Source organism: Fulmarus glacialis, unplaced genomic scaffold (assembly GCF_000690835.1).
Source record: "Fulmarus glacialis isolate BGI_N327 unplaced genomic scaffold, ASM69083v1 scaffold15274, whole genome shotgun sequence".
In the NCBI taxonomy this organism is placed as follows: domain Eukaryota; kingdom Metazoa; phylum Chordata; class Aves; order Procellariiformes; family Procellariidae; genus Fulmarus; species Fulmarus glacialis.
In genome coordinates, this window is record NW_009206202.1 from 35,350 (window position 1) to 60,101 (window position 24,752).

The 24,752-nt window shown below is 38.8% G+C and overlaps 1 protein-coding gene across 1 annotated transcript in view; it reads right to left on the reverse strand.

Moving 5' to 3' along the window:
* SHANK2 (SH3 and multiple ankyrin repeat domains 2) overlaps positions 1-20,792 on the reverse strand; it is a gene marked incomplete at its 5' end in the record, with an annotated part of 40,395 nt that extends 19,603 nt beyond the window's left edge. The window contains 4 exons of the mRNA XM_009575665.1: positions 14,318-14,338; positions 17,324-17,332; positions 17,693-17,773; positions 20,657-20,792. Of these exons, the coding sequence (XP_009573960.1) occupies positions 14,318-14,338; positions 17,324-17,332; positions 17,693-17,773; positions 20,657-20,792 (247 nt within the window). The remainder of the gene's footprint in view (positions 1-14,317; positions 14,339-17,323; positions 17,333-17,692; positions 17,774-20,656) is intronic.
* Positions 20,793-24,752: the final 3,960 nt, after the last annotated feature.

Sequence of the window (24,752 nt, forward strand, 5' to 3'; positions counted from 1 at the left end):
ATATCCACAGTACCAGTGTGCAAACCATGTATGCACCAGAAACACACGTTCAAAAGGCCGCACATACTGGAATAATGTGTCAGGCTTACTAATCGGCTTCTCTCCCAACCTCCTTGTGATCCTAAATAGTCTGCAGCATGCCTTTCTCGTACCAGTGAGAGGGGAATCTTACAAGCTTGTGTTGGAAATTCTCTGAGGATACCTTTACAAACAGTTTTAACAAAAGAGATATAAAAAAGCCACAGTACGGCTGCAAAAATTTGCACCGGCGTGAGGTGTGTCGACAGTGTGGCCAAAGAAGCACGCCCCCATGGTATTCTTAAAAGGAATGCAGCTGGATGTAGGTGGAAGGGAAGAAATATTCTGTAGTGGAAAAAGCCTACATTGGAGGTTGGCCATGCCAGCTGCATTTCATCGTTAAACCGGTCATTTAGCAAAGTACAGCCACAAGCACGCACGCACACACGCTTATAAGGGAGCAATTTGTGGCTGACTGGTAGAGTAACATCTAATCTATCTGCTTTGTTTTGAGTAACTTCAGTCTCGCAGAAAGACAGGGAAGAAGAGCCTATGGCTCGCTGGACAGAGCGCGCAGCTCAGTTGTGATCATAGAAGAGGATTTTTAGGCCTACAATGAGTCTCTAGTATTTGCCAGAGGAGGAATTCATCACTGCTTTGCCAGATAAACTCTTCTGCACCTTTACGAGAAGTTACAACGGTATGTTGAGAGTCAAACACAGGAGCCATGCTACACCTGTGATAATCATTGACCACCGCTCAAGGGGCTCCTGGTAACAGCATCCTTTTGGAGAACTGTCAGGGATACCACATGTATAAGCCAGTCTGATGCCTCTGCATGCATATAGCAATTTGAGTGCCACTATATTAAATTCCCCCGAGAGAGGCAGCACCAACAGATATAAAATAATTTATTGCTAAGTGCGTTTCCATCTGCCCTGCGGGTTACCAATTGCACCCATGCTCTGCTCAGGGTGCCAGCCCTCAGGAAATTAGATGGCCTAAAGGCACAGAAAGGAGTTGCATTTTATCAACATGTAGGTCGTCTCTGATGAAAAGCTCTTAATCACAGACATAGTAGCACAGTACCCAACAGCATGTCGTGACTTTTACGTTCTCAAGAGGTCTGGCTGCTAGGCAAGTTGGTTTTTTTCTTTTTCTTAAATAATTAATATCTGTGATAATTACAGGGGACAGTCTCCTCCTAATAGATTTGTTGCAGGAGATGGCTCTTATCCCCGTTGAACACATTGCTTAGTGACTCCTGTTTCAAATCCCCAGACTCTCTCAGAGGAAAAATTATAATGCTGCCCATCAAACCACCAGATCCATCATAAAAGGAACTTTGAAAATGAGAGTCAGGTGCCTAGATAGATCTGGTGGCACATCACTATACAGGCCCCAAAAGATAAATATGAGGTATGATCCTGGCAACATTACTCATTGTACGACATAGCCAAGACATGTGGATTAGCTCCACCGAGGGTCTTAGAAAGTGAGCTTGTCAGACCCACAGAGGATAAGAATGATCATGATCCGGTACAGGCTAACCCCAACACCTCAGGCGGGCATGCCAGAAACACCAGGCAAAGACTGATCGAACACAGTTTTGGAGGCGAGTATTGCCAAGACCTGTATACTTACCACCGAGTCCAGAATGCTTGCTCAGAGGGGATGGGACAATGGAGAAAGAAAACTCAAAAAACAGCTGCCTCAAGAAATGACTTGTATTTGTAAGAAAAGCAATGAATGCCTGGCACAGAGTAAAAAAATGCTCGTATGAAGTTAAAGTGAAAGAACAGAGGCAAATGTTCTTCAAATACCAGCAGCACACATCGTTAACAGTGCAAATATAAACTACAAAATGTTAGACTAATCTAGTCAGCCAGAATACAATGTTAGCCAATGTAGGAAATGGTTGAATTCTGCCACTGATGGCCTTATGGCTAAGAATTAAAAGGACAGGCACATTAAAAAAAACCCTAAAAATCCTATGGTGTGGTTATTTTTTCTTCCCTCCCCCTTTTGCCTGGCGTGTAGGCATGGGCAACGAGGCCCTCTCGGTTATGGCTCTCTGCAGCCGGCCACTGCGACAAGGCAGCGTGGCCTGCGGTGGTTCTCGAGAGTCGCTCGTCCCTTCGGCCCCTGGTAAGCACACAGTGGAGGATGCCACTGCGTCCTCACCGGTCCATGTCGAGGCACAGGTTAACTCGACATGAGGGGTGGCTCTTTGGGAGATGCGTGTTTCAAGGACCTGCGTCCTTGGCTGCTTGAGGAAAGCTAAAATCTCTGACAGGTAGTTATGGATGGCTCTTGTGGAGGTAGCCACAATGCCCAGCTGCAGCTCCATACGGCCCATGGACTGCGACATGAGACCCATGGACTGTGCATGCTCCCTCTTGATATTTTCCAGCAGCTGCACAATCCTACTGTTGGTTTCCATCAACAGCTTCTCTCCCTCTGTTAGCTGGGGCTGCCCTCTCCAACCCCGATCCCTAGGGACAGGCTCAACACCGCGGTGCTCTTCATTCATTTCCTCATTTCCCTCCTCCTCCTCAGGAGAGTCACTTTCAAACTGAGGAGTCCTACTGAGTGACTGATCCCCGGGAGACTGTATGTCCATGGTACACTCCGGAGTCCGCGCTGGCGTTTGAAATCCCTCAAAATCCTCCCCAACGTTGCTGTGCGTTTCAGACGAGGACAACGGCCACTGCCAGCTCTCTGTGGTCCTGGCCGGTGAGTCTTCGTCAGAGGCAGGCACCGAAGATTCCTGTTCTTCGGCCGGCGTGGACGGCGAGCTCCCTCGGTGACGGCCGGCTTGCCCCGAGGATCCAGGAACCTCCCCATCTTGTTCCCCAGTGACATCTGGCAATCAAATAGAGGAGCAACAACCACTGTATCTGAGGCCAGGCAGATGGAGGTATCTACATGCATTGGACAACACATAGAAAGAAGCCAGTTGGGAAGCCAGAGTGTATGTGTTTGGGCAAACGGAAGGGCGGACTAAAGTTTAGTGACTGCATTGGGCACGTGGCAGTTGACGTTATTAACCGCTTTTGGCATAAATGCACACTGTCCTGTACCCATAACACACACAGCCATGCTGCATCCCAAGGCAGGAACTACCAATTCACCTCATCGTGACTGTGACAGGCAATGTCAGTGAACCTATCAAAAAGCTCACCTATGCACTGCAGTGGTGTCAGTCAGAAATCCCTGGGACGAGCTCAGGGCCAAGTGTCCAATTGAGCTTCCTGGGGTGCCAGATGTGCTCCACCACTGGCTGAGGGCAGCCCTTTGTTGTTCTGAAGCACTGCTGGCTATCTTCGCTTTTGTCCGACGTCTCACGTCCCCCCCACCCCCAGAGCGCTCTCTCCCAAATCACTGCTGCAGCACGAGGGTGGCCGTCCACAGCATTTATCCCGCGAGCAATGCCCTCCCCAACATCTGCCGGATTTTCTTGTTCTTTTCTCCAAACAGCAGGTAACGCTATCTGAGGGCATTGCTCGCCAGGATCTCATCGTCTTCTGAAAATAAACTGAGTTTTGCTCTCCCCCGGCTGCCTCTTCCCTTGCCTGAGGGCACATGGTGAAAACCTGGGTGCAAGTGCTTCCCTGTGGCAGCTTAGTGTGCTGTTACAGATGTTAACGAGGAGGATATTCTGTATGTGCTTACTCTAAATCCTCCCCTACATAAAATGCACTCCCAAAGGCTAGAAATGGCTAAGCTTTTTGCACCCACAGAGATCGCTGGCTCATGGTAGAGCGCGATCTGCCCAGCACCATTCTTGATTACGTGAGTCAGTGGCCGTAACTCTCACCCTTTCCATGCTTCAGATAAAAAACAGGAGTCCACTTTGGGTTTTTTGGGGGGGGACAATTTGGTCATCAGAAATTAATCTGGGGCGGTCAGGCTAAAACGTTGCAGTAGGGTAGCGCAAAGAGCCTGCATTCCTCACACTCAGGCAAGGGATACGTGAGAGAAGCGCTGTTGTCAGTAAGACTGTGACCTGAACAGCAGTGGCTGGCTGTTGCTCGCTGGCTGGCTGTGCTGCTCACGCTACAGTGGTCTGAATGCCTGACCAGTGTCATGCCTGCTCTCTGGCATCCCAGTCTTGAACAACATTATTCTTTAAGGATTAATTTCTGCTCTTTGAAATACTTGATACGCTGCTCTTCAGACCTCAGTTGGAAGCTGTAAGCTTACATCTGGAGGGTGTTGCTGAGGTCATGTTAACTGATACTTCTGGTTCTGTTTATGAATCAGGGGTTTTTTGTTTGATTGTTTTATTTTTATTTTTTTATTTTATATGGCTTTAAAGGAAAGCTCCTTCTGACAGACCCAAGGATCCCTCCTCCTGTATATCAGTCCCTGTCTACTCTAATCCTAATGTGGCACTTCTTATTTCTACACCCAAGTGCCTCCAATATTATACTGCTCTAAAAGGGATTTTCTGTGGCTTAATATAATTATGATTTTTTAAATGCTAAAATAATGGATATTATTTGTGCATTTAGCATATTCACTACTTCAACGTATTCACATTCAAAGTATTCACATTCTGTCTGTGTCTGGCTGGACTGTCCAGTTGCATGTTTTATGGAAAGTGAGGATGAGATTGTATTTGTAAAAAGGCATGAGCTCCTTATGAAAATGAATTTTAGGAACAAACTGTCATGCAATCATTGGCTCTTCCACTCCATGGAGATTTGAAAGGGACTGTATATCAACCTGACTGTAATAACTGCTTCTTCCTTTGCAATTCTTCTCCCCCTTTGCCTAATACAGCCGTAGCTGCAATCTTTCATTAACAAATCTCTCTTAACAACTATAGTGTCGGATCATGAAATTATTTCTCAGCATTTTCCTATCTGAGTACACATGAAAAAAAGAACAAAAAAACAGGGGATCTATTTTTACCACACATAGCAAACACACATTTCAGTTAAATTCTATGGAATCGGAAAAAGATAAGGGATTATATATATTCATCCGGGTAGAGCCACTGGTCATACAAAATGTCTTTGTATTTCTTTTGACATGTCATCAGAAAATTCCCCATATTTGAAAACTCCATTTTCCTGACAAGTGTTCTAAACAGAGCCCCCCTAGCAATTGGTAAGTAATAGAACCAAACTAAATTAAAAGTCAAAAACTGAAGCAAAACAAAATAAAAAAACTCCAAACTCCACATTAATTTATGAATATTTCTGTAAACAGTATCACTGAGTTTAGTTTGTTCAGATTCAGGGGGATCATAACACTTTTGTTATTTGTGCATGTTTACACATTTGCCAGAGGCTTGCGAAGAAAAGTTTCTCTGAAAAGGCATAATAAATTTTTGCAAAGTTCCTAATTCTCTATGAAAATTTACCACTTGCTATCCTCCTAATCAGCATTTTCAGCCTTTCAGAGCTGAAAGAACAGCATCTGGCATAGGTGACCAATAACACAAATGACAAAGTACAAGCAAACAGTCTGTGAAAACCCGTGGGCAGAAAGTTAATTGTGGAAACTATTGGCGAATACTTATGAATAATGAATACATTCACAGGTTTTAGGATAGGTTTGTTAGCTTGACTAGCAATGAAAAGGAGGAATATTCATAACTGTCATTACTTGTAACAAAGTGTTCAACGACTCTAGTAACTCCGGTTTCTGGAAGCTTTGTGAAGCATTGACATAGGGCATGGGGAAACCGAGGGTGCGTTACAGGCACGGCCTTACACAAGCCTTCGTTCACTACAGAGCAATCATGGGAAAACTGCCTGAAGGTCAATGGCTGACACCACCTTGATGAACGTGTCAAGTCTCTGCCCGATAAATCCATTCCTTGATGACCAAAGGTCGCCCTAAATTCAGACCGGATCTTGGTAAGATGATTGCACCAGCGGCTAGGTTGGTGCTGTGGAAAAGGTGTGCCAGCTACAGTAGGGGCACTGGAAAACCTGGCTTGGCCAGGAACTGTCCTTATCGGCCAGAGAAGAGGCTGGCTGCTTTGAACAGCTGCCAACGGTAGGATTAAAGCTGGCTGAGAGAGTTACCTCAACTAACTGCCGTCACCTCATTTCCTTGGTGACCTCTTAAAAAAAGAAAAGAGAGAGGGCACTAAGACTATCAAGTCAAAATTGGCTATGGACCAAACTATATATCCACGTGGTTGATCTTACTTGGTTGTTAATTGGCTTTAAAAAAATCCTTCTCTTTTAAAACCAAGCTTTAAATACAGTGGGTACAAAGAAGCACAGCTAGCATCCTTAGGTGTGAAGCAAAGGGAAGAGGTCAGATTCTCTGATCTTTCTAGTTGTTTCCACCTTACACACCATTCCTACATGCAGCATTTTGCTCACAGTGATATATACGACTTACAGGCAAAATAGGTCACTTATGTCTTTTATAGATATCTTTATATTTATACCTAGTGATACCAGCCAACAAACTGGCAGTCTCCAAAGTTGTGACTTGCTTCATGTTCCTAACCTCATGTTCTTTGCCCTGACAGGGCATGACTCCCATCCCATTTTGATCCTTAAGTGACCAAGTAAGGGAATCGGAAAGGAGCATGAGTACGGGCTAAAGGAAATATAAACATCTGGAAGTCAGTGACCCACTGCACTTTAGTGTTTGATCACTGTGAGTATTATGCAGCTATTTCCAAATGTCACATGGGATTCACAGGTTTCTGAAGACTGTTTTTTGTTTTACCTCACTGATTCTGTTGTGTTTAAAGAAAAAATGAGATCTGTTATTAAAGTGGTCCATGTAATAGTAATTAATGAACCTTCATCAAAGTCCTGGCTATCTTCCTTTCTTTCCTGTTAGACAGGTCCTCTGTTTCTGCAGCGAAGCCCGTAGCTGGCTGCCTGTACAGGTGTTTGCACTGGGCCGATACAGAGCTTGGTCTGATGTGGTAGATCAGCAGTTGCTCCTGGTGGCCACAGGAGAACTGCTCCATCTTTTGTGCCTGCAGGGGTGACCTGTGGTTTGCCCGCTCCTGTTCTGAACATGGTGATCAGAAGCCAGGATTACTCCAGCCTTTAGGTTCATGAATATGTCCATCATTTTGGAGCACTGCTATACTGTGCTGTCTCTTTGCACCACAACATTCATTACCAGTGAGAGGCTTTTAAGTTTGTTATTAGACATGTTTAGGATTGTAGCAATTATTGGGTTGAGATATACAGAGAACTGAACAGTCGATTCAGCTGTAGGGATAGAGGACTGAGACAGAGGCCAAGAGCAGGGCTTTGAATATAGACAAACTTTAGAGACATCAGAGGTATTTCTTTAACTTTTGTTCACTGAAGAACATTTGAGATTTATGCCAGTGTTGTGCCTTACCTGCCACTTGGACTGGCAGTTGATCCCTCCCCTGAGATGTGCTGCTCTTTAAGAATCCCTCCTTTTGAAATCCCACCATTTCTGTTTCACCTCTGCTACTGGATCGTTGCCTTTTCCATTATCTTTCCTTTTCAGATTCCCCACCAGTGGAGCTGGACGTGAGGGGTGGGGTACCGTCTTCCTAGTTCCTTGGCCACAACAAGTGGGCCAGGAGCTCAACAACAGCGGTAACACAGTTGGGGAGCTTCCTGGGACCTGCCTCTGCTGCTCTGGACCTGGGCCTCTGCCTGTATCTGCATCATGCCTCCTGGGGTGGGTGCATTTTTCAAACTGCTTAGGTACCAAGGTGATAGGTGCCTTGTAAATACCTAAGATAGATACAGACAGAAACTGTACCAGGCGCAATCAGTTATGCAAAACTTCATACAATGCCAATTGCACCTATATGCCATAGTATCACCCACCTTGTCTAGCATCTGCAGTCAACCACAGTCAAATATTTGGCACATGTATTTTTCCTTTTGAAAAGTGATGGGAACACAGGACATTCATTCTTCCTTGGTGTCAACAGGTCTAGGCACATAGCCCTTAATGTCAGGTACTGCATATGCACATATTTTGTTCCATCGCCTTCCCTAAATATGAGTTTGCAAGTTTAGTTTAGTTTCTTTCATTAGCTGATAAAATTTGTTTCTTTGTCAATAATCTGCAAAAATCAGTTACATAAGCAGTACTAAAACTAAAGGGGTAGTCTTTATGTGTGCTTATTAAAAAGGCATAGAGATTTGTTTAAACTACATAAAAAATATGGCTGTGGTGTTGCTTTTATCTTATGGATTAATTTTTAAAATTTCTTTTCTTTTTAACTATAAGTACCTTGCTTTTAGGATAAAGACCAGGAGTGATTACGTGTATAATTATAAGTTTGCATGTCTGAAAAAAAAGGAGCATCTAAAACAAGTAGGTGCATTTATTTACATTGTACTCCTTTTAGATTTTTGTCACTTCCCTTATATATGCAAAAGACCTTGCCCTGCTTAGTTTGTAAAAGAATAGCTGGGAAGTAACTTTATAAATACTTCAGGGTGAATGTCTGTGGGTGGGGGGAACTATGTAAAGGACAATTTGGGCAAACAGTAGGTATGGGAATCTAGACAATGCTTCCAAAGAAGCAGATGAACAAAATTCCAGAACAGCTTTCCAATACTAATGGGGTGGCAGCAGAAAGATGAGAACCTACTGATTTCAAAAGAAAGCTTGATCAGACTATAGAAGTTCATATGATAATGTTGCTTGCCATAGAAGCAATTGCACTTGATGAATAGATCTTTAGTGCCTCTGGGGAAAAACAGGTGAGTCCTATTTGCAGATGGTTAAAAATGGATCTCCATTACATTAGCTATGCCCACTGAAAACTCATGTCTGTCTTTTTAGCTATTCAAATAGGAATAGATGTATAAAAATTTGTCAAAGACCAAAAGTAGGTAAAGTATAACTAAGCCTTCAACATACTGCTAAGAATTTAAAGACTAACCTTTAGCTAAAGCATTGTTTTAGAGTAAGAATACTAAAGGTTAAGATTTAAATCCAAATTTGTTGTTTATGATCATATTTAGAGGAGAGAAACAAGTTCAGCTTACAGTTATGTCATGTAATTGTATAGTTAAAAAATATACAGAAATGGAAGGATTTGAGCTTTCATTTAGACAATTAGGCTAATCCTCATAAATCTGCCACCACGAGCACATTTTAATCTGGAATTAACTTTTTCCAGCCCCACCCCAAATGAACAATTTGCAGGATTGTGCTTAAATCACAATGCCAAAATCACATATTAACCATACTGCAAACAATAGGCAGAGAATATTACTTTAGCAGTTAGCATAATGAGGAAATAACAAAAGTGCTTTGCAATACAGTCAAAAACATAAGCCATTTGAAACACTTTCCTTCTACGAAAATTGAGTAAAAATACTTGTATGCTCTTTGGGATACTGTAAACTCTACAAAGTACACTAAAATCCAAAAAAAGGGAAAATTATGCAAAATAAATCAGTAAAGCATAAGAACTGTTTAGTGACTAAAATTAATCATTTAACATTGAGTATCTATAAATACCACTACACGATTTATGAAAATTATTTGTATGTATTCACAATAAAGAACTATCAAAACTTTCTTGAAAGAAAGTCTTATTTGTGTTTCTAGGGCTAAAAACATCTTCACATTAGCACATATAAGTCACATTTACATATTATAATCACACCAACAAAAGTAATTTTAAGGAAGGCAGAAAATTGATATGTTGAAATTCTTTCTATAGATACAATTTTCAAGTACCAGCTCTTTAACAGTATGTTCAATTTATGAAATAATTATACAGGCATTTAAAATGCACCTGCAATCCTGAAGCCTTACAATTCAGCCTACCTTGAAAGAGGAATGGTCATTGTCTAACAGTGGTTTCTGTTTAAGAACAAAAACAAAGCAGAGAATATAGTCAATACCCACTCCTACCCTGCAAGCCAGGTGGAATTTAAGTGGCAATTTGATGTTCTGTTTAAGAGACAGCATTTGAAAATTTGGCCTAATCACAAAAGAAAGACAATCAACTGAAAGAAACCAAAAAGAAAGGTGGAGGACCTAAGACACTTGCAGCCTTCTCTGTTCTTACACTTACTCTCACGCTTCCACACCGAGGGGAAAAACCAAACAAACTATGATGAATTATCTAAAAACATTTATTTTTAATTATATTAGAAATTAATTAACATGGGTATATGAACATTGGAAGAAAAAAAAAAGAGAAATAGCAGCAAAGGGAGTTTTGAGATGAGGGAGATAAGTCCTTCATCTCCCTGGCTCCTGAAAAAGAGAGAGAACACATTAAAAGTGTTGAAAAAGTTTTCCACTGCCCTAACTGTACCATGTTGGGAAACACATGCAATTTTTACTGCTCCTCAAGCACTCGTGATTTTGAATATGTGGTTAGCTATTCAATTAATAATATCTGAGTATAGCAAGTGACACTCACATATGCCAATGTATTTAATTAGTCTGTTTCGAAATGCTACAAAAAACATGTTTTCTTTAACACTTACAATTCCTTTTCCAACTTCTTTTATACCACTGTCTTGTTTGGCTGATGCAGAAAGGTTTTGAAAACCTTTTCAATTACCGTCCTGTAGTAAAGAAAAACAAGTATCATGAAAGGGCGCTACACACTCAAGAATAAGCTGATAAATTCAAAATAATACTAGCGTAAATGAGGAGAACACCCACACAGAGACAACTGACCTCTACTCAGGATTCCCAGTGTTTTCAAAACATTAGTTAAAGCTGCCCACCTTAAGCAAACCCTGGTTTGAAAAAGTGTTCAGTACTGCAAGTTACCTGTTAATTTAAGATTCTGTGCCAAAAGTTGCTAATCAGCACATTGCCAGCTAAGTGCCAAATTTTTTTTCAGTAGAAAACATAGGGTTAGCGTTGTTCCCCTTGAAACATGCTGATTTTCAATACTTTTCTCTTACAAAGTCTTTTAAAAGCACATATGTCGTAGGCATGGTCCTAATCCCATACCTTCTTACACTGCTGTGGACTCACCACAAGTTAGACTACAAGTCATGAAACCTGTAACCTTGCTATATCAACAAAAAACGGTGGCCCATATTTTTTCACACATATACTTCACAAATTCCACCCAGAGTCACTACTTTATGCTTGTGAAAAATGACAACCTGATGACAACCTTTATCTTATTACATTGCTATCTCATTAGAATTTCAAATATGTAATGCAAATCAATTACTTACAAGGATACCCTTCAAGAATTCTTCATTAAGCCTGATGCCTTTTGCTCTCATCTTCTAAAATACGGTGTCTGGCGAAGATCAGAAAACCTTCTTCCTACATAGAAGCTGCAGATGCTGGAAACTATCAAAGGAGTTGACGCTGTGAGTGCTGTAAAAGTTGCTTTGATGGTATTTCCATTGTTTCCTGCAGACAAATCTCCATCATCAACTCCACCACAGTGAAATAAAAAAATGAATTTTGAACCCAGACGTCTTTGTGAGTGGTTTCTTCAAACATAACATAACACTGTAAGGTAATCCGCTGTTTGGCATTCATTTATATATATTTGCTCTGCAATTTCATTGTTTCAGATGCCATTAGAATGTGCCACCTTTGAAACAATGGACAACAGGAATGGGATGAAGTGTGAATGCTTATTGCAGACAGAGCTAATAATATTTCTTTTGAATGCCATCAACTGATATTTTTCTATTCAAATGCCGCTAAGACTTGATGCCAGGTAACAATATTCTGTGTTGATGATATTACAGTTATTCTGTATCTGAGAGATGGTACTAGCATCTAAACTGTTCAAAGGAGGAAAATCCTACATTTGTATTTGGTACTATAGCCCACAACAAAACCCAAAGATCAGTATCAACACATAATGAGGGATTATTTTATATTGATTACCATATCAAATCTAAGAACAAATAAAGCACTCTCCTAGCTCACAACTGACACTTGTGTGACACGGTCAAAGTAATATTTACTAATGCAGAAGAATTATTTATCTTGTCATTACCATTTCACTATGAAAATTTAGCCTGCTCTATTCTTAATTTTGTACTTTCTCTTAGAGGATTTTTATATTAGGTTTTTAAAATTAAACACTGTCCACTTTAGCTTTCATGAAAATCCCAAATTACTCACTAAATCAAACCCATTTCCTGGCAATAAAAAAAGCTTAGGAGTATGAAACTTTTAAATCCTGTAGCTAGATATTTACAGATCCTAGTTTATGGATGTGTTCCTCAAGTACCATATCATTTTAAAATTCTCCATCCACAAGAAGTTACCGATAAACAAGTCAAAACAAAAACTGAAGGAAAAACCCTTTAAAAACAAGCTTTTCATGAGCCACACAAACTTTTTATGAACAGAGTTAAATTTATGATTTAAAATATTAATTTTGAAACTCTAATGATACCTATTTTCTGTAGTGATGATTAAAATTATGACCCAAAAAAATGCATTGGGAGTTTAATAAATTTTCTTTTAATGTTTTCTTTTAGAGTATTTTCAAATCTTCATTTTAATTTGCTGCATGAATATTTTGGTTACTCTTCAGTATTAATGGGCTAACTACACATTACCTAGAACTATATTTTAAGGCCTCCAAAAAATTGCTGCTACAACTAACGGTTAGTTTACATGTTGCTGTAACTTACTCATTCAACAATTCTTGAAAACCTTCAAGCCACAAAAGAAAAAAGAAGGTGTCTTCCCCCTCCCCGATATCCCACAAAATCCACAAAGCAGTTTTACTATTGAAAACACATCCCCTCCAAACATACAGTTTGAAGTTGGATGCTATCTCTCTGAGTCAGGCAACTACTGTAAGCAGACAGTCGGTGGCACAGATGAAGTACAGTTTACATTTTAGTAATTCGTGCTATGTAACTGCGGTAAAATGATAATACTGCCCATGCCATGCTGCTGTGAACCTAAAGATTTAATTACCCGTCTCTTTAGACACAAGTGTCATATCTTCTATCCTCAATACAAAAAATACAGCCTCTGTCCTTCCCTTCTCCTATCCTCCCAATGAACCAGAACCTCTCTCAAAAGACAACCAACAAAACCAGCCAAACAGAACCACAAAAACCATTATTTTCATCTTAAGCCTCCCTCACCTATGACCCAGCAAACTGAATTTTTGGTTGAAGACTCTACAGAAGACTCTACAATAACAATGTAAAGATTTTTTATATGCTGCCAAAACGTATTTTTCAGAAAAATACCAGTAGCAATAGGGTTTATTCTGTCATATTCTCTGAATGGAGAATAAAAAACATCACTAGCTGGAACCTCTGTTAGCGACCTGAAAGGAGGTCAGAAAAGAGCAGAAAAATAAAGAGTGGGAAATAACCCGATTTTGTCCTGTTTAACGTTAAAAAGCAAAAGCTTCACTCTTGAGAGAAGACACTGCCTACAGCTTAGCTCTCCTTCCTGTGACACCGAACTTTGTGGAAGAGCAGGACGAACACTCTTTTACCAGCTACCACCCAGGGGCTCAGGGAGGTTTGAGACTCTTCCTTGGGCTAGACGCCATGAAAACGTGTGAATGACACAGTCCCTGCTCAGGAGAGCTTACAATCTAAGAAAGCAAAATGACATACAGGAGTATGGAAAAATACAGCTAAACACAAACAAACTTCGTATACATTTATATACAGTTACATTTATAAAAACTATTAAAATAGCACCACTATTTCTACCTGCCCCTCTGCCTAGCCATCATTAAACCTTAGATGAGGGATCATAGGGGAAGCGGGTCTTTAGGAGAGATTTCAAGGAGAAGGTAGTGGCCTCATGAATCAGTTCAGGGAGGGCACTCCATGCATACGGGACAGCGTGGAAGATGTTATATTGAAAACTTAAAATTGGGCAGAGCAGCCTTTCTCCAGGTCAAAAGTTCAAGTGTTGTGTGCAAGATCCCTATTTCCTGAGACAGAGACAGTGTGGTTATGGGAGTAACATTTGGCCATTAAAAAGACAAGCGAAATCACTAACGTAGGACTACACTGAGGATATGTTACTGGCCACGTATTCTCTGTGGCTGCCAGTTAGCACAGTAACTGAGGAGATGATATGAAAGGGTTTGGAAAAGAGTTGGATACAAAGAAGGAAAAAAAGGCAAGATGAAGGAAAGGAGACAAAAGGAAGAAATGTGGGGAATATTTTCAAATGTAGTCTTCTGTTTGAGTTCTTAGTGTGTTTGCAATTTATTAACTAAATAACTAAAAAACATATAGAATAATTAATGTACATTTGACACCATAAAATAAACTGGACCATATGCCAACATTTACATTATGTTATTATCCTTCACTATGGAAAGGTGAGAAACAGGTTAAACAAGAGACAAAATGCTTCCCCTTACCCTTCTTCTTCCGTACTGAAGCTTGGAAATAGAAAGGGAATGAACTGTGAATCAATTCTGAAGGTAATTTTTATATGCTAAATCCTTGTCTGTCATTTTGAGCATAAACATTTTTCTTCCACCTAAGAAGTTAGTCTCTCCCTGCTAGCCTCTACTATGCAGTATCTATCAAACCACAGTAGATAAACAGCTTGGCAAAAGCACAGTTTATCAGGGTTTATACCTTATCTATAGGAAATCGCTCCCCTGCGGATACTAGGGATACATGTACAATTTTTTTTTCCTAAATTCTTTTTTAATTGGGGCAATTTATTGATCCAGGGCTTTCAAACTATGATAATAGGGCATTTTCAAATCTTTGCAGATTGAAGTGGAAAGGAATCATTAGCACACGTTATCTCCCATATTTTGGATTAACTCATTTGAAAGAGAACAACTGAGATGGTCTGCTCAGTATTACGGAGAACAGAGTAGCTAAAAACATGTCAATAAAACCATAAGTAGAGTTCAGAGCCAGGCAAAGGAAGTGACTGTAAAGACTGCAAGATGTATACATTTTTTAAAAAATTATGTTGTTTAGCTTAGCTAGGAGAAATTACAAAAACATATACTCTAAAGGAAAACAAATGGGGAATTTCTATTTATCTTTTTCTTCTATTACATAACAAGGGACGTTCAATAAAATTAAAGGCATCACATTTAAAACCAATAAAAAGGAAATACATTTGTACACAGCACATAATTAGCCTGTGGAATTCCTTGCCACAAGACATTATTGAGACCATGAGCTGCTTCAGTTCAAAAAAAAGATTACACATATATATTAATGAGAACATCCACAGTGTTCATCTATACATACTTCCTATTTAGTTTGCACATGTATGTTATGAAACAAATGCTTATTCATTAGATAGTTTAATGGGTATAAAAATGTGGGTGTTCTCATAGTTCATACAGATGTCCAATATATACACATATACATATAAAGATATATAAATTATATATAAATACACACATACAATCTGTGTTTTACGTCAGAAGACAACTTTTAACTGATGATAGTGAGAACATTTTCTCTTTGGAAGCTTGTTCAGTTGTTGTGCAATTTAAGAATTCTTGTTCCTTCTGATAATAGCCCTTTTACAGGACAAATATTAAAATAGGTAGACCACAGATGTTATTTATAACAGTAGTCATATTGTTTGCTAGGCTGGCAAATGTTCAGAGTATCACAGAACTGGTATTTACAGTCTTGTTTAGGAAGAAGACAAATTTCTGCCATGCTCTAGTATTACTACAGCTTTATTAGGGGACATACACTTCTGGAACATGCTTCAGGACTATTCTTCAGAATAGTAAAGTCTTGGCACTGTTATATTTGCCCCATCTGGATAAAGATACAGACGGGAAATGTGCTTAAAGATTCAAGTATGTCCCATGGCTGCTAGTCACAAGAGTTGCAGTGGTTTCTGCCAGCCCATGAGAACAAATAACAGATCAAGTACTATAACCTGAATAGAGGGGTGAGAAAGCTAAAATATGATGGTCTTCATTGCAGAGGTGACTTTACTATTAATAAGCTATTTTCCCCTAGAAAAGAGTACTGCTTCCCTCTGCTTTAAGAACAGTATCTACTATGTAAGATTGAAAAGTAAGAGAAATAGAATACCCTCAGTTTGAAAGTGATTTGCAGAAGGGGATAAAGAAGGGAGAAGAATGGTGCCTAAGTATTTCTATCCCCTTGGGAAAGTTTGCTGATAAGCCAGACAAGTTTCACAACCTCTTAGCACTCCATGAAAGGAAACCAAATCAAAACACCTGTCCTGGTTTCAGCTGGGATTGAATTAATTTTCTTCCTAGTAGCTGGTATAGTGCTGTGGTTTGGATTTAGTATGAGAATAGTCATACTAAGATATTATTCTCATAGTCTTATTCTGTTGTGGGGTTGCTGAGGGTTGAAGAACAACAGGTGCCAATCGCTACCACAACAGTGCACTCGATAGAGATGGGGGAGAGGACTATAGAGAGACACTATCCCAGCCGAAACCAGGACAACACCCAAACCCAAAAAGTGGCTCCAGAAATAATATTTTACATTTTAATCCTGGAAGAAAAATTACGGAGCATTCACAAACTGCTGAAACCTTTAATCAGGCTCCTAAACGTCGTGGCACGGAAAAGTCAAATTTTCTGAGATCTCTTAGACCTCAATAATCAGACTGTTTCATTTTGGTCTTCATTTGGTTGTTATACCATAGAGAAGACAGCAACCACTTCAGCACCCCTTTGTTGGTAAGAACTTCCATTGAAGCTATGTGACTTGGCTCACTAAAGGATGGATGGGGTCCATCTGCCCCAGAAAACATTGACTTCCAGGGAAAAAAAAGGGCCCACAAAGCTTTGATTCCTTCCAGTTGCCCTTCATATGAGTCCATGCCAGAAAAAAAAATGATTATAAAATGTAAGTATTTAAATCAATGTAGGATTACATGGAAGAATGGTTTTATTACATGATAGACTATTATTCTGCAATGAGGGAAGTGGTTTGTTTTTATACCCAATTATCACTTGCTAAACACACTGTTCTAGTGTAATAGCCATACATAAATATGCACTGGGCTTTTCTCTTTGTATATATGGTCCATCCATAACATATTTATTAGTCTAGCTGCAGAAATTCTACTTTTTAATGACCTAACAGAAAAGAACTATTACCTTCCTCACTTCTAGAAAATAAATCAAAATTCCCAAAGCATTATGCATATCTAGAATGGATGATCAAGCAAAGGAATCTACAATCATATTTCTTAAAATTAGCAAATAAAAGACTGAATGCTCAATACTTTTTTATTACCAATAGTGAGAAGAATTAAGTTTATATCATGCACAGAAGTCAAAGTGATATCATAATATGCACTTTTTCAGATCAGTCTCTAATGAAAACAAGTTGAAGTTGAAGCTGCTTTAACACTGTCAGCTTTTTAACAACAGCTTCTGGCAGCTTACCTTTATCCACTAATGAGAGGCCACAGAAATTTAAAATAAAACAATATTAGATGAACTGAAAATTTAGAAAGCAAAGCTAACAAAACATGATACAGCATTACTTTTTAGTAGATGTGCCAAACTTTGACGATGCATAAAATGTATCAACATTCTCTTGCGTAGCAGTAAAGGCACAAGTTTAAACAAAAATTATTCATGCAAATCATGCATATTTGAATTCTCCAGAGATGCAGCATTCTTAAAACCTTTTCTGTTCTATATACTGTACACAGTGAAGTTCCTTCTAGTCAATTTAACATATATACATAAATATTTTTTTTTTTTACGTTTCTATTATGCCAGCATGCTTGTCAAAAAACACTTTCTTACCAAGCTCTTCAAGCTCTGAGGTCATTGACTTAGACCGCAAGGTCAGTGCAGTGGTTGGAGCTCGCTTAGGAGGTGGTGGGGCTTTGCATTAAACAGAAGGATATACAGTGTAAGTAAATACACATCTCTAAAACACTATATTCACATACACAATTTCATATTTATTTAAAACAATATGCTGCATTAAATAAGGTAATAATAAATACATGCATGCAGAGGAAAAAACCCTGAGATGCTTTTCATGTACTGAGTATCTATACCATTTCTACTTTTAGCGTGGGTTGCTTGACACATCAGCAAGCTTTTATGTAACAGGATACATAGAAACATTTAAAGCTAAATAACTGTGCACTTCTATTTTTCAGTAGGAAAAAGACTTTCTAGAGAAAGTGCCTCACAGCAGTTGTGCCCCTCCTTCTAAGAAATGTACATAGCTAAAAATCTCCTGGAGACCAGCCAATCTCTGCCAGATTAATTTCATCTTTGAAGAAACTGTTAAATCTGAGAAATACAAGAAAGAAGATTCAAATTTATCTTAATCGTATGGGGAGACTAGGGAAAACAGGTGATCCTCAGAATAAATCAGATCTGAAAATAGCAAGGCAATCATCTATCACAGAAACTAAAATCCAGCAGGTGTTTTAGTATCCTGATAACCAATGTTTCTGGCGGTCAGAAAGGAGCGTAACATCGGAAAAGATTATGCCAATGTTGGTAGGAAAGTTGGAGATTTCCAGTAAACAGAAATGGCTCTGGGACACCAGGAAAAATTAAGGATTCTTAAGTGTTTTGGTCAATACTATACATCAGGCTACACCATTTTGACAAAAGATGGCAAAGCAGTTTGAGGGCGAGAAAGAGTGATGGAGGAAAGAATCATAGAATCACAGAATCATTAAGGTTGGAAAAGACCTCTAAGATCATCCAGTCCAACCGTCAACCCAACACCCCCATGCCCACTAAACCATGTCCCTAAGTGCCTCATCTACACGTCTTTTAAATACCCCCAGGGATGGTGACTCCACCACTTCCCTGGGCAGCCTGTTCCAAGGCCTGACCACTCTTTCAGTAAAGAAATTTTCCTAATGTCCAATCTAAACCTCCCTTGGCGCAACTTGAGGCCATTTCCTCTCATCCTTCCCATATCACCTATATCCACTATGTCAGCGTCATCCTTTCCCTGTTAAGCTCCATCTTCTCCTTACAGAGGTTTGAATGACAGTGTCTCGTAAGAAAGCAAAAATATAGCTCAGGTTCAGTGCCAGGTATGAGGCTGCGTAAGTACAGCACATATTAACTTCAGTCTGAGGTCTGTCCTTGCCCAACAAGAGAAGTGACAACAAATCTGTGAGGGAAACTGCACAAAATACTGGATTTTTAAATGAGGCTGGGTATCTGACACTGGCCTCACCATAAAGGAGACTGATGGCAAGAAAATCCTTCCACACAATTCCTAAGGTACAACGGCAATTGCCAGGTAACGAGAAAGGCTACCAACTTGCACCAAAAAGGGACAAGATTGAAAAGTGAATGTTTTTGACAAACGACACGTTATCAATAGAAGGCTCTGGAAAGATGACAAAGAACTGGTTTGTTTTTATAGAAGCAACTTCCCTTTGGTTTGTATACAACAGCACTTCTATTTAAGGCCAATATGACACATCCCAAAAGGCAGAGGTGAAAGGTTTGTTTCAAATCTGTGAATAGTAATTCTATCAAGCTAAAAATAATGCAGGACCATGTTTGCACATTATTTACTTTAATATAGCCTTTCCCCACCCCCAAGATGCTTTACTTTTTTTTAAAAAAAAAGCAGTAGATGTCATGAACACTCACAGTGTAGACAAAAAGTTTTACTCATGGGCAAAGAGGGAGCCCTCCGGGCCAGCTTCTAGCCTGCTCTTGAGTTGGAGAGCCAGGCGGCTGTGAGTGACAATTCAAGAAACTGGTGGGAGGAACAGGAATTTTCAAAAATGTGATCCTGCTGTATTGAACATTAGTTAGCAGCAGCAATCTTTTCTGCTTAATGGTAATTATGAGGGCCTAATGGCTTCCCAGAGTAGCTTTTACGTGAGCAAACTCAGGGGTATCTAAGGTGAAATAAATAGCGCAAAATCAATTTTTTTCCTGTCTTTTTTCTTTTTGTTTGAAGTTTTGGTGGTGTTTTTTGGGTAGGTGGGTGAAATTTTTAAGGGAGTAGCCCAATCTTATGATATAGGTTAAACCATAATGTCCATTAAAGTTAATATAAAAAAATCCTAGGCTTTTAAACTAGAAAAAACTCCTTTTCCTGTTTGTAACGAGACAATTCTTTCCCAAAGTCTTTGTGGCACATGACGTTACACTAACCTCTCTTGGAGTAGGTGCTTTCTTGCTAGCAGCCATGTGGCAGAAAAAGAAGCTGTGCGTGTTATCTATTTATGGGAGGAGGAGGGATTTTCCCTGGCTGGAACAACCCCTCTACTTTGAATTAATCTAGAGGAATTTTCCCATTAAAATGTACTTTTTTCCTAACAGAACTTCAGTCTAGACATATTGCTTACTTTTTTTATTCTTAGAGAGGTCCTTTCTAAAATGTGTGTTTTGCAAAATCATAAGTTCTCAATGATTTCAAGAGGAGTCAACTAACCTCAGCTCAAGTACGTTTGAATTAATTAATAAAAGATAATCTTTGTGCTTTTTCTCACTGCTGCAAGAAATTTTACTACAAGATCTTCAAACACATAAATATATAAAGATCCATAAAGATGAAATTTCATGGCAAGCATGACAAGAGAATATTACCCTTTTTGTCACATATTAATGCATAAGTCAACAGAATTAAATTACTCTAAATTAAATACGAGAAGGGTATTTCAAATTTTAAAAGTGAAATCAGAATTTATAAAACAGTAATTTCGCATCCATACTGTTTCCTGTGGGGCAAGACCAAAAGGACTCCATTAGGAAAAGAGGAAAATGTACCTTTCTTTCTAGCTGTGTCATCTGGATCAAGATTCCTGGTTACTGTGACAACCTTAAGAACTAGGTGATTGCCCCCTTGTCGAATCATGTTCACCACCTGCCTGTGGCCAACTTTCACTACATTCTCATTATTAACCTGCAAAAAAAGCAAATAGTCTTTTAGATCAAAATGCAGAAAACTTCTGTTATTTCAGCTTTAAAAACAGAAGATAGAAAGAAGAGGAAGATATAGAATTTCTAATTACTGTCTTTTAATAAAAATACATATTTAAGAAACAGCATATAGCTGACATGGTAACAGAAAAACAAAGCTTGCTCTTCATGAAATATGCAACTAATTTCTTTATAATTACCAGTATTAAAAAAAAAAGTTAATGAGTTCAACCTTTACAATCTTTCCCTTTACATATTTTATTTCCAACAATTAGTGTGCTACAACTCTGCATTTCGTACACTAAAAATATTTTCTTAAATGATAGCCATTTTTCATGACTGCATTATCCACGAACGTTTACATGCATTTTATGCTCTCTAACACAACCAATGAGATATCAAGAAGCTTTTCTTTTCAGACCATCCAGGAACAAAGATTTTCATTCCTGAACTAAATTCTCATGTTAAAGAGACATTCTTTTATTATATGCACTCTCCTCATTTCCCAGCATCTGATCTGATGTCCTGGAAGCAAAGACAACAGGGCCATAGCAGTCCAAAAGAGTCTTCATGGAAAAAGAGGAGTTAACTATATGAAGCCCTGACCAGCTATTATGGTCATGCCAATTAAACTTTAAACTCCACTGCAACATTAAGCTTTAAAACGTATACTCTCTGGGAAATTCCTAGTGCTACATCATCATTTTTGCTGTATAGGTCTTTCCATAACATTAATTAATAGACGTAGAAGAAAGCATAGGCATAAAAACTGTAAATAAGCATGGATAAAAGTAATTTATTTATTCATTCAATCTACAAGAAGTCACTGAAAGTTATCTGAAATCTGAATGATAGCAGCATATAAGACTGAAGTGCTGCATGTGCTATTTGAACATAAAAGATATTGAGGAATGGAATCAGTGAAGAAGAGAAGTGCCAGAATACATGCTGGGAATTTGATCTCTATCCAAAATTCAACTGACTCAGTTATATTTCACTGAGATCACTCAGTGCCTTCCAAAATGAACAGTCATTTTCAAAGTAAGTGTTTTTAGCCTCCTCTATTTATTCTAACAGGCTGGGCATCTCACACTCTAAAGAATTTACAGTTTAGAGCAAAATCTCTCATTAAATATTATTGCCATTTAGCAGAACAACAAGCAGAAGCAGACCCATTCCAACTTGAAATAATGTTTCCATCCATTGTATCAAAGGAAAATCTTGCCTTTTTTCAGGCTTTAGCTGAGGCAAAATGCACTATGATGAAATAACATCTTGGTAAACCATGTTTTTAATACAATGCTGCAGTCAGAATTCTCAAAGTATGGTCCGTGCGCTATGTCTATAAGCTTGAGATGCTTTTTGAGATGCTTTTTTAGTTTCATATACAGTGACGTAGGTGTAACACATGCTGAACATCCAGACCTGCTAAGCAGGCAAATATGAAGTTCTCTCATTCTGTAGGTGGAGGATATAAAAGAATATTGATTTGAATAGGACTGTTGCTGTTTTGTTTTATTGTACACCTTCTTAGCATCTAGTATTTAATTCAAAGATACGGTATTTATTTAGCTGGACCAATGGCATCTAAATTTAATGTCTAAAAAATTTTAGCAGAGTTATCCATTTGCTTCTGAATTCCTTCCAGTCGTAAAACCTCAACCAGGAAATTCTTTTCCACAGTGAAAAAGTTCATGCAATTAAGAACTACAGAATGCATCTACTGTATCTTTACTGGAATTAAATTTCAAGGTTGGAAGCCAGTATAGATTAGAATATATCCCCTAATGCTGTCAAAAAATAGAGACCTCCAAATAAATCAAAAGTTAATATTAATCAAACACATGTACACTTCACTAGTGTAAAGTGATAAATGTGTAAAATGATAAACAGCTTATGCAGCATACCATCTGTTCGCATCGTTATGTGCAATGATATTTAACATTTAGAGCAAGAGCAAATATATACGACACATTTTTTAAAGCTGTCTCAGAAACAGAACCTGTAAATGACTGTTTATAGCAGCTTTGTTTAAAAGACACAGTTACAAAAGCTGGTACCAAAAAGATTTATATTGCAAAAATAAAAATATTGAGAGGAGATCTGAAGATTATTTAACTCAAAGAGTTTACAGAAATACCCGATAACAAAAGAATCATGAAAACAGCAGTCCAGTACCTCATCTTCACTATCCTTAGCACCTCAGCGGTTAAAACTGTAGCATGATTACAAAGCAGTAACATCGGAATTGTCAATAGCTTATAAGGAACTAGGATTTCAGTGACAGACTCTCTATTTCTTCCAACCTTCTTCAATATTTTATGTATAAGCCAAATGACTGTAGAAATGGTCATTAAACAGTAAGACACCAGAGTTCTAGCAGGTTTGTTTGATAGTTTTAGTCTGATATTATACAGCAAAACTTTTCCAGGTGTGAATAATTTGACAAGACTGTCTCTCCGCTTCCGCTTCAAGCTTTGGCAGTGGGGAGATGACTACTGCATCTCATCTAGGCTTTGTAAACAAGCTGAAGAAGGTAAATTTTTATAATCAGTAAAATAGATACCTATTTCACCTGTGCCAATTTATTTAATAATCGCATGTGTACTTGGTATTAAATGTGATAACATTCTTTGAAACATTAAAAAAATATTTTTGCTTTCAGTGCCAAAGTGCTTAGAAGGATGTTCTATAAACAGTCAAACTAGCAAAGATGGCTTGCAGGCACGAATTTGTGTCTCTTCCTCTTCTTCAACCTAGTCTTTCCCCGTATTTTCTGTGATCTTTCCCTGCAAAACCTTAAGTTCTTCTTTACCTTCGACTACTCCCCAAAACTTTCCTGCACGGAACTTTTTTTTCCCATGTAGTTCATAAATACATGAAAATAGATATGTATGTGCTCTGGCTGGTTCCATGCTACATCAATGGCAACTGGTCATCCAACAAGGATGCAAGGAAAACTGCTCCTTCGGACAGCCAACAATTTCAATCACTCTCCTCTATCCATTCCCAACTCTCAGGAAGAGCCTCAGAACTTTATATTCTTGAAATTCATACTTTATCATCATTTGGGCAGCGGGATGGAATTTACTTTGAGTACTTTGAGAGAATTTGAGAAATAATTTATGAAATAATACGATCTCATAGACCCAATGTCTTTAAAAAATAGCCTAAACTGGAGCTATCTCAAGCTGAACTTACTTTTTGAGTATGTATGAAATGTTCTTGAAGTGTTTAAAAAGATGAACACTTTTGTGAATATCAACATTTTTCAACGATATGTGTCAGTGCTTTTTCCACCTCATGTAATCAATGTACACAGTTTTTTAGAGCAGTACAATGTTACAAGACAGGAAAATTACAACTTAAGAGCAAGCTGGAGACAGAAATGAGAAAAATTCATAGTAGACAATTTTTCCAGATAAGATAATTTGCTAGTAGTGTGCAATGCATTGTAGTTCAATGTCTTGAAGTATTATCAGCCACATGGCTTATACCACTGTTTTTCATGTACCTCATGTAAAATAACCCTGTGTGAACCACTCGCGAAAAGGATCAAAAGACACTCAACAGAGGCAAGGACAGCAAGTGAGCGAGGGTCTACCTAGCCTTCGCCCCCAGCGATCGCACCATTACTAGTTAGCTTACAGCTCAAGGCAGCTAACACAAAAGAAATGCAAGCAGAGCAACACTGATGCGTTGGTCAGTATTTAGAGGAGATACGGATGGACCAGTTTGCAGCTATAATCGGAGGTACACGCAGCTGGTTAATCCAGGCACTTCTGGATATATTTAAGATACTAAATATTCATACGTGGCAGCAAACAATACTTGCCGTAACTTCCGCATAGTTAAGAGGTTTCATTCCTTTCTCCTAGCTGGTGGAATCAGTTGTTCACACAGTTGTCATTTCATGGCTTCCTACAGCGATGCAATATACTTG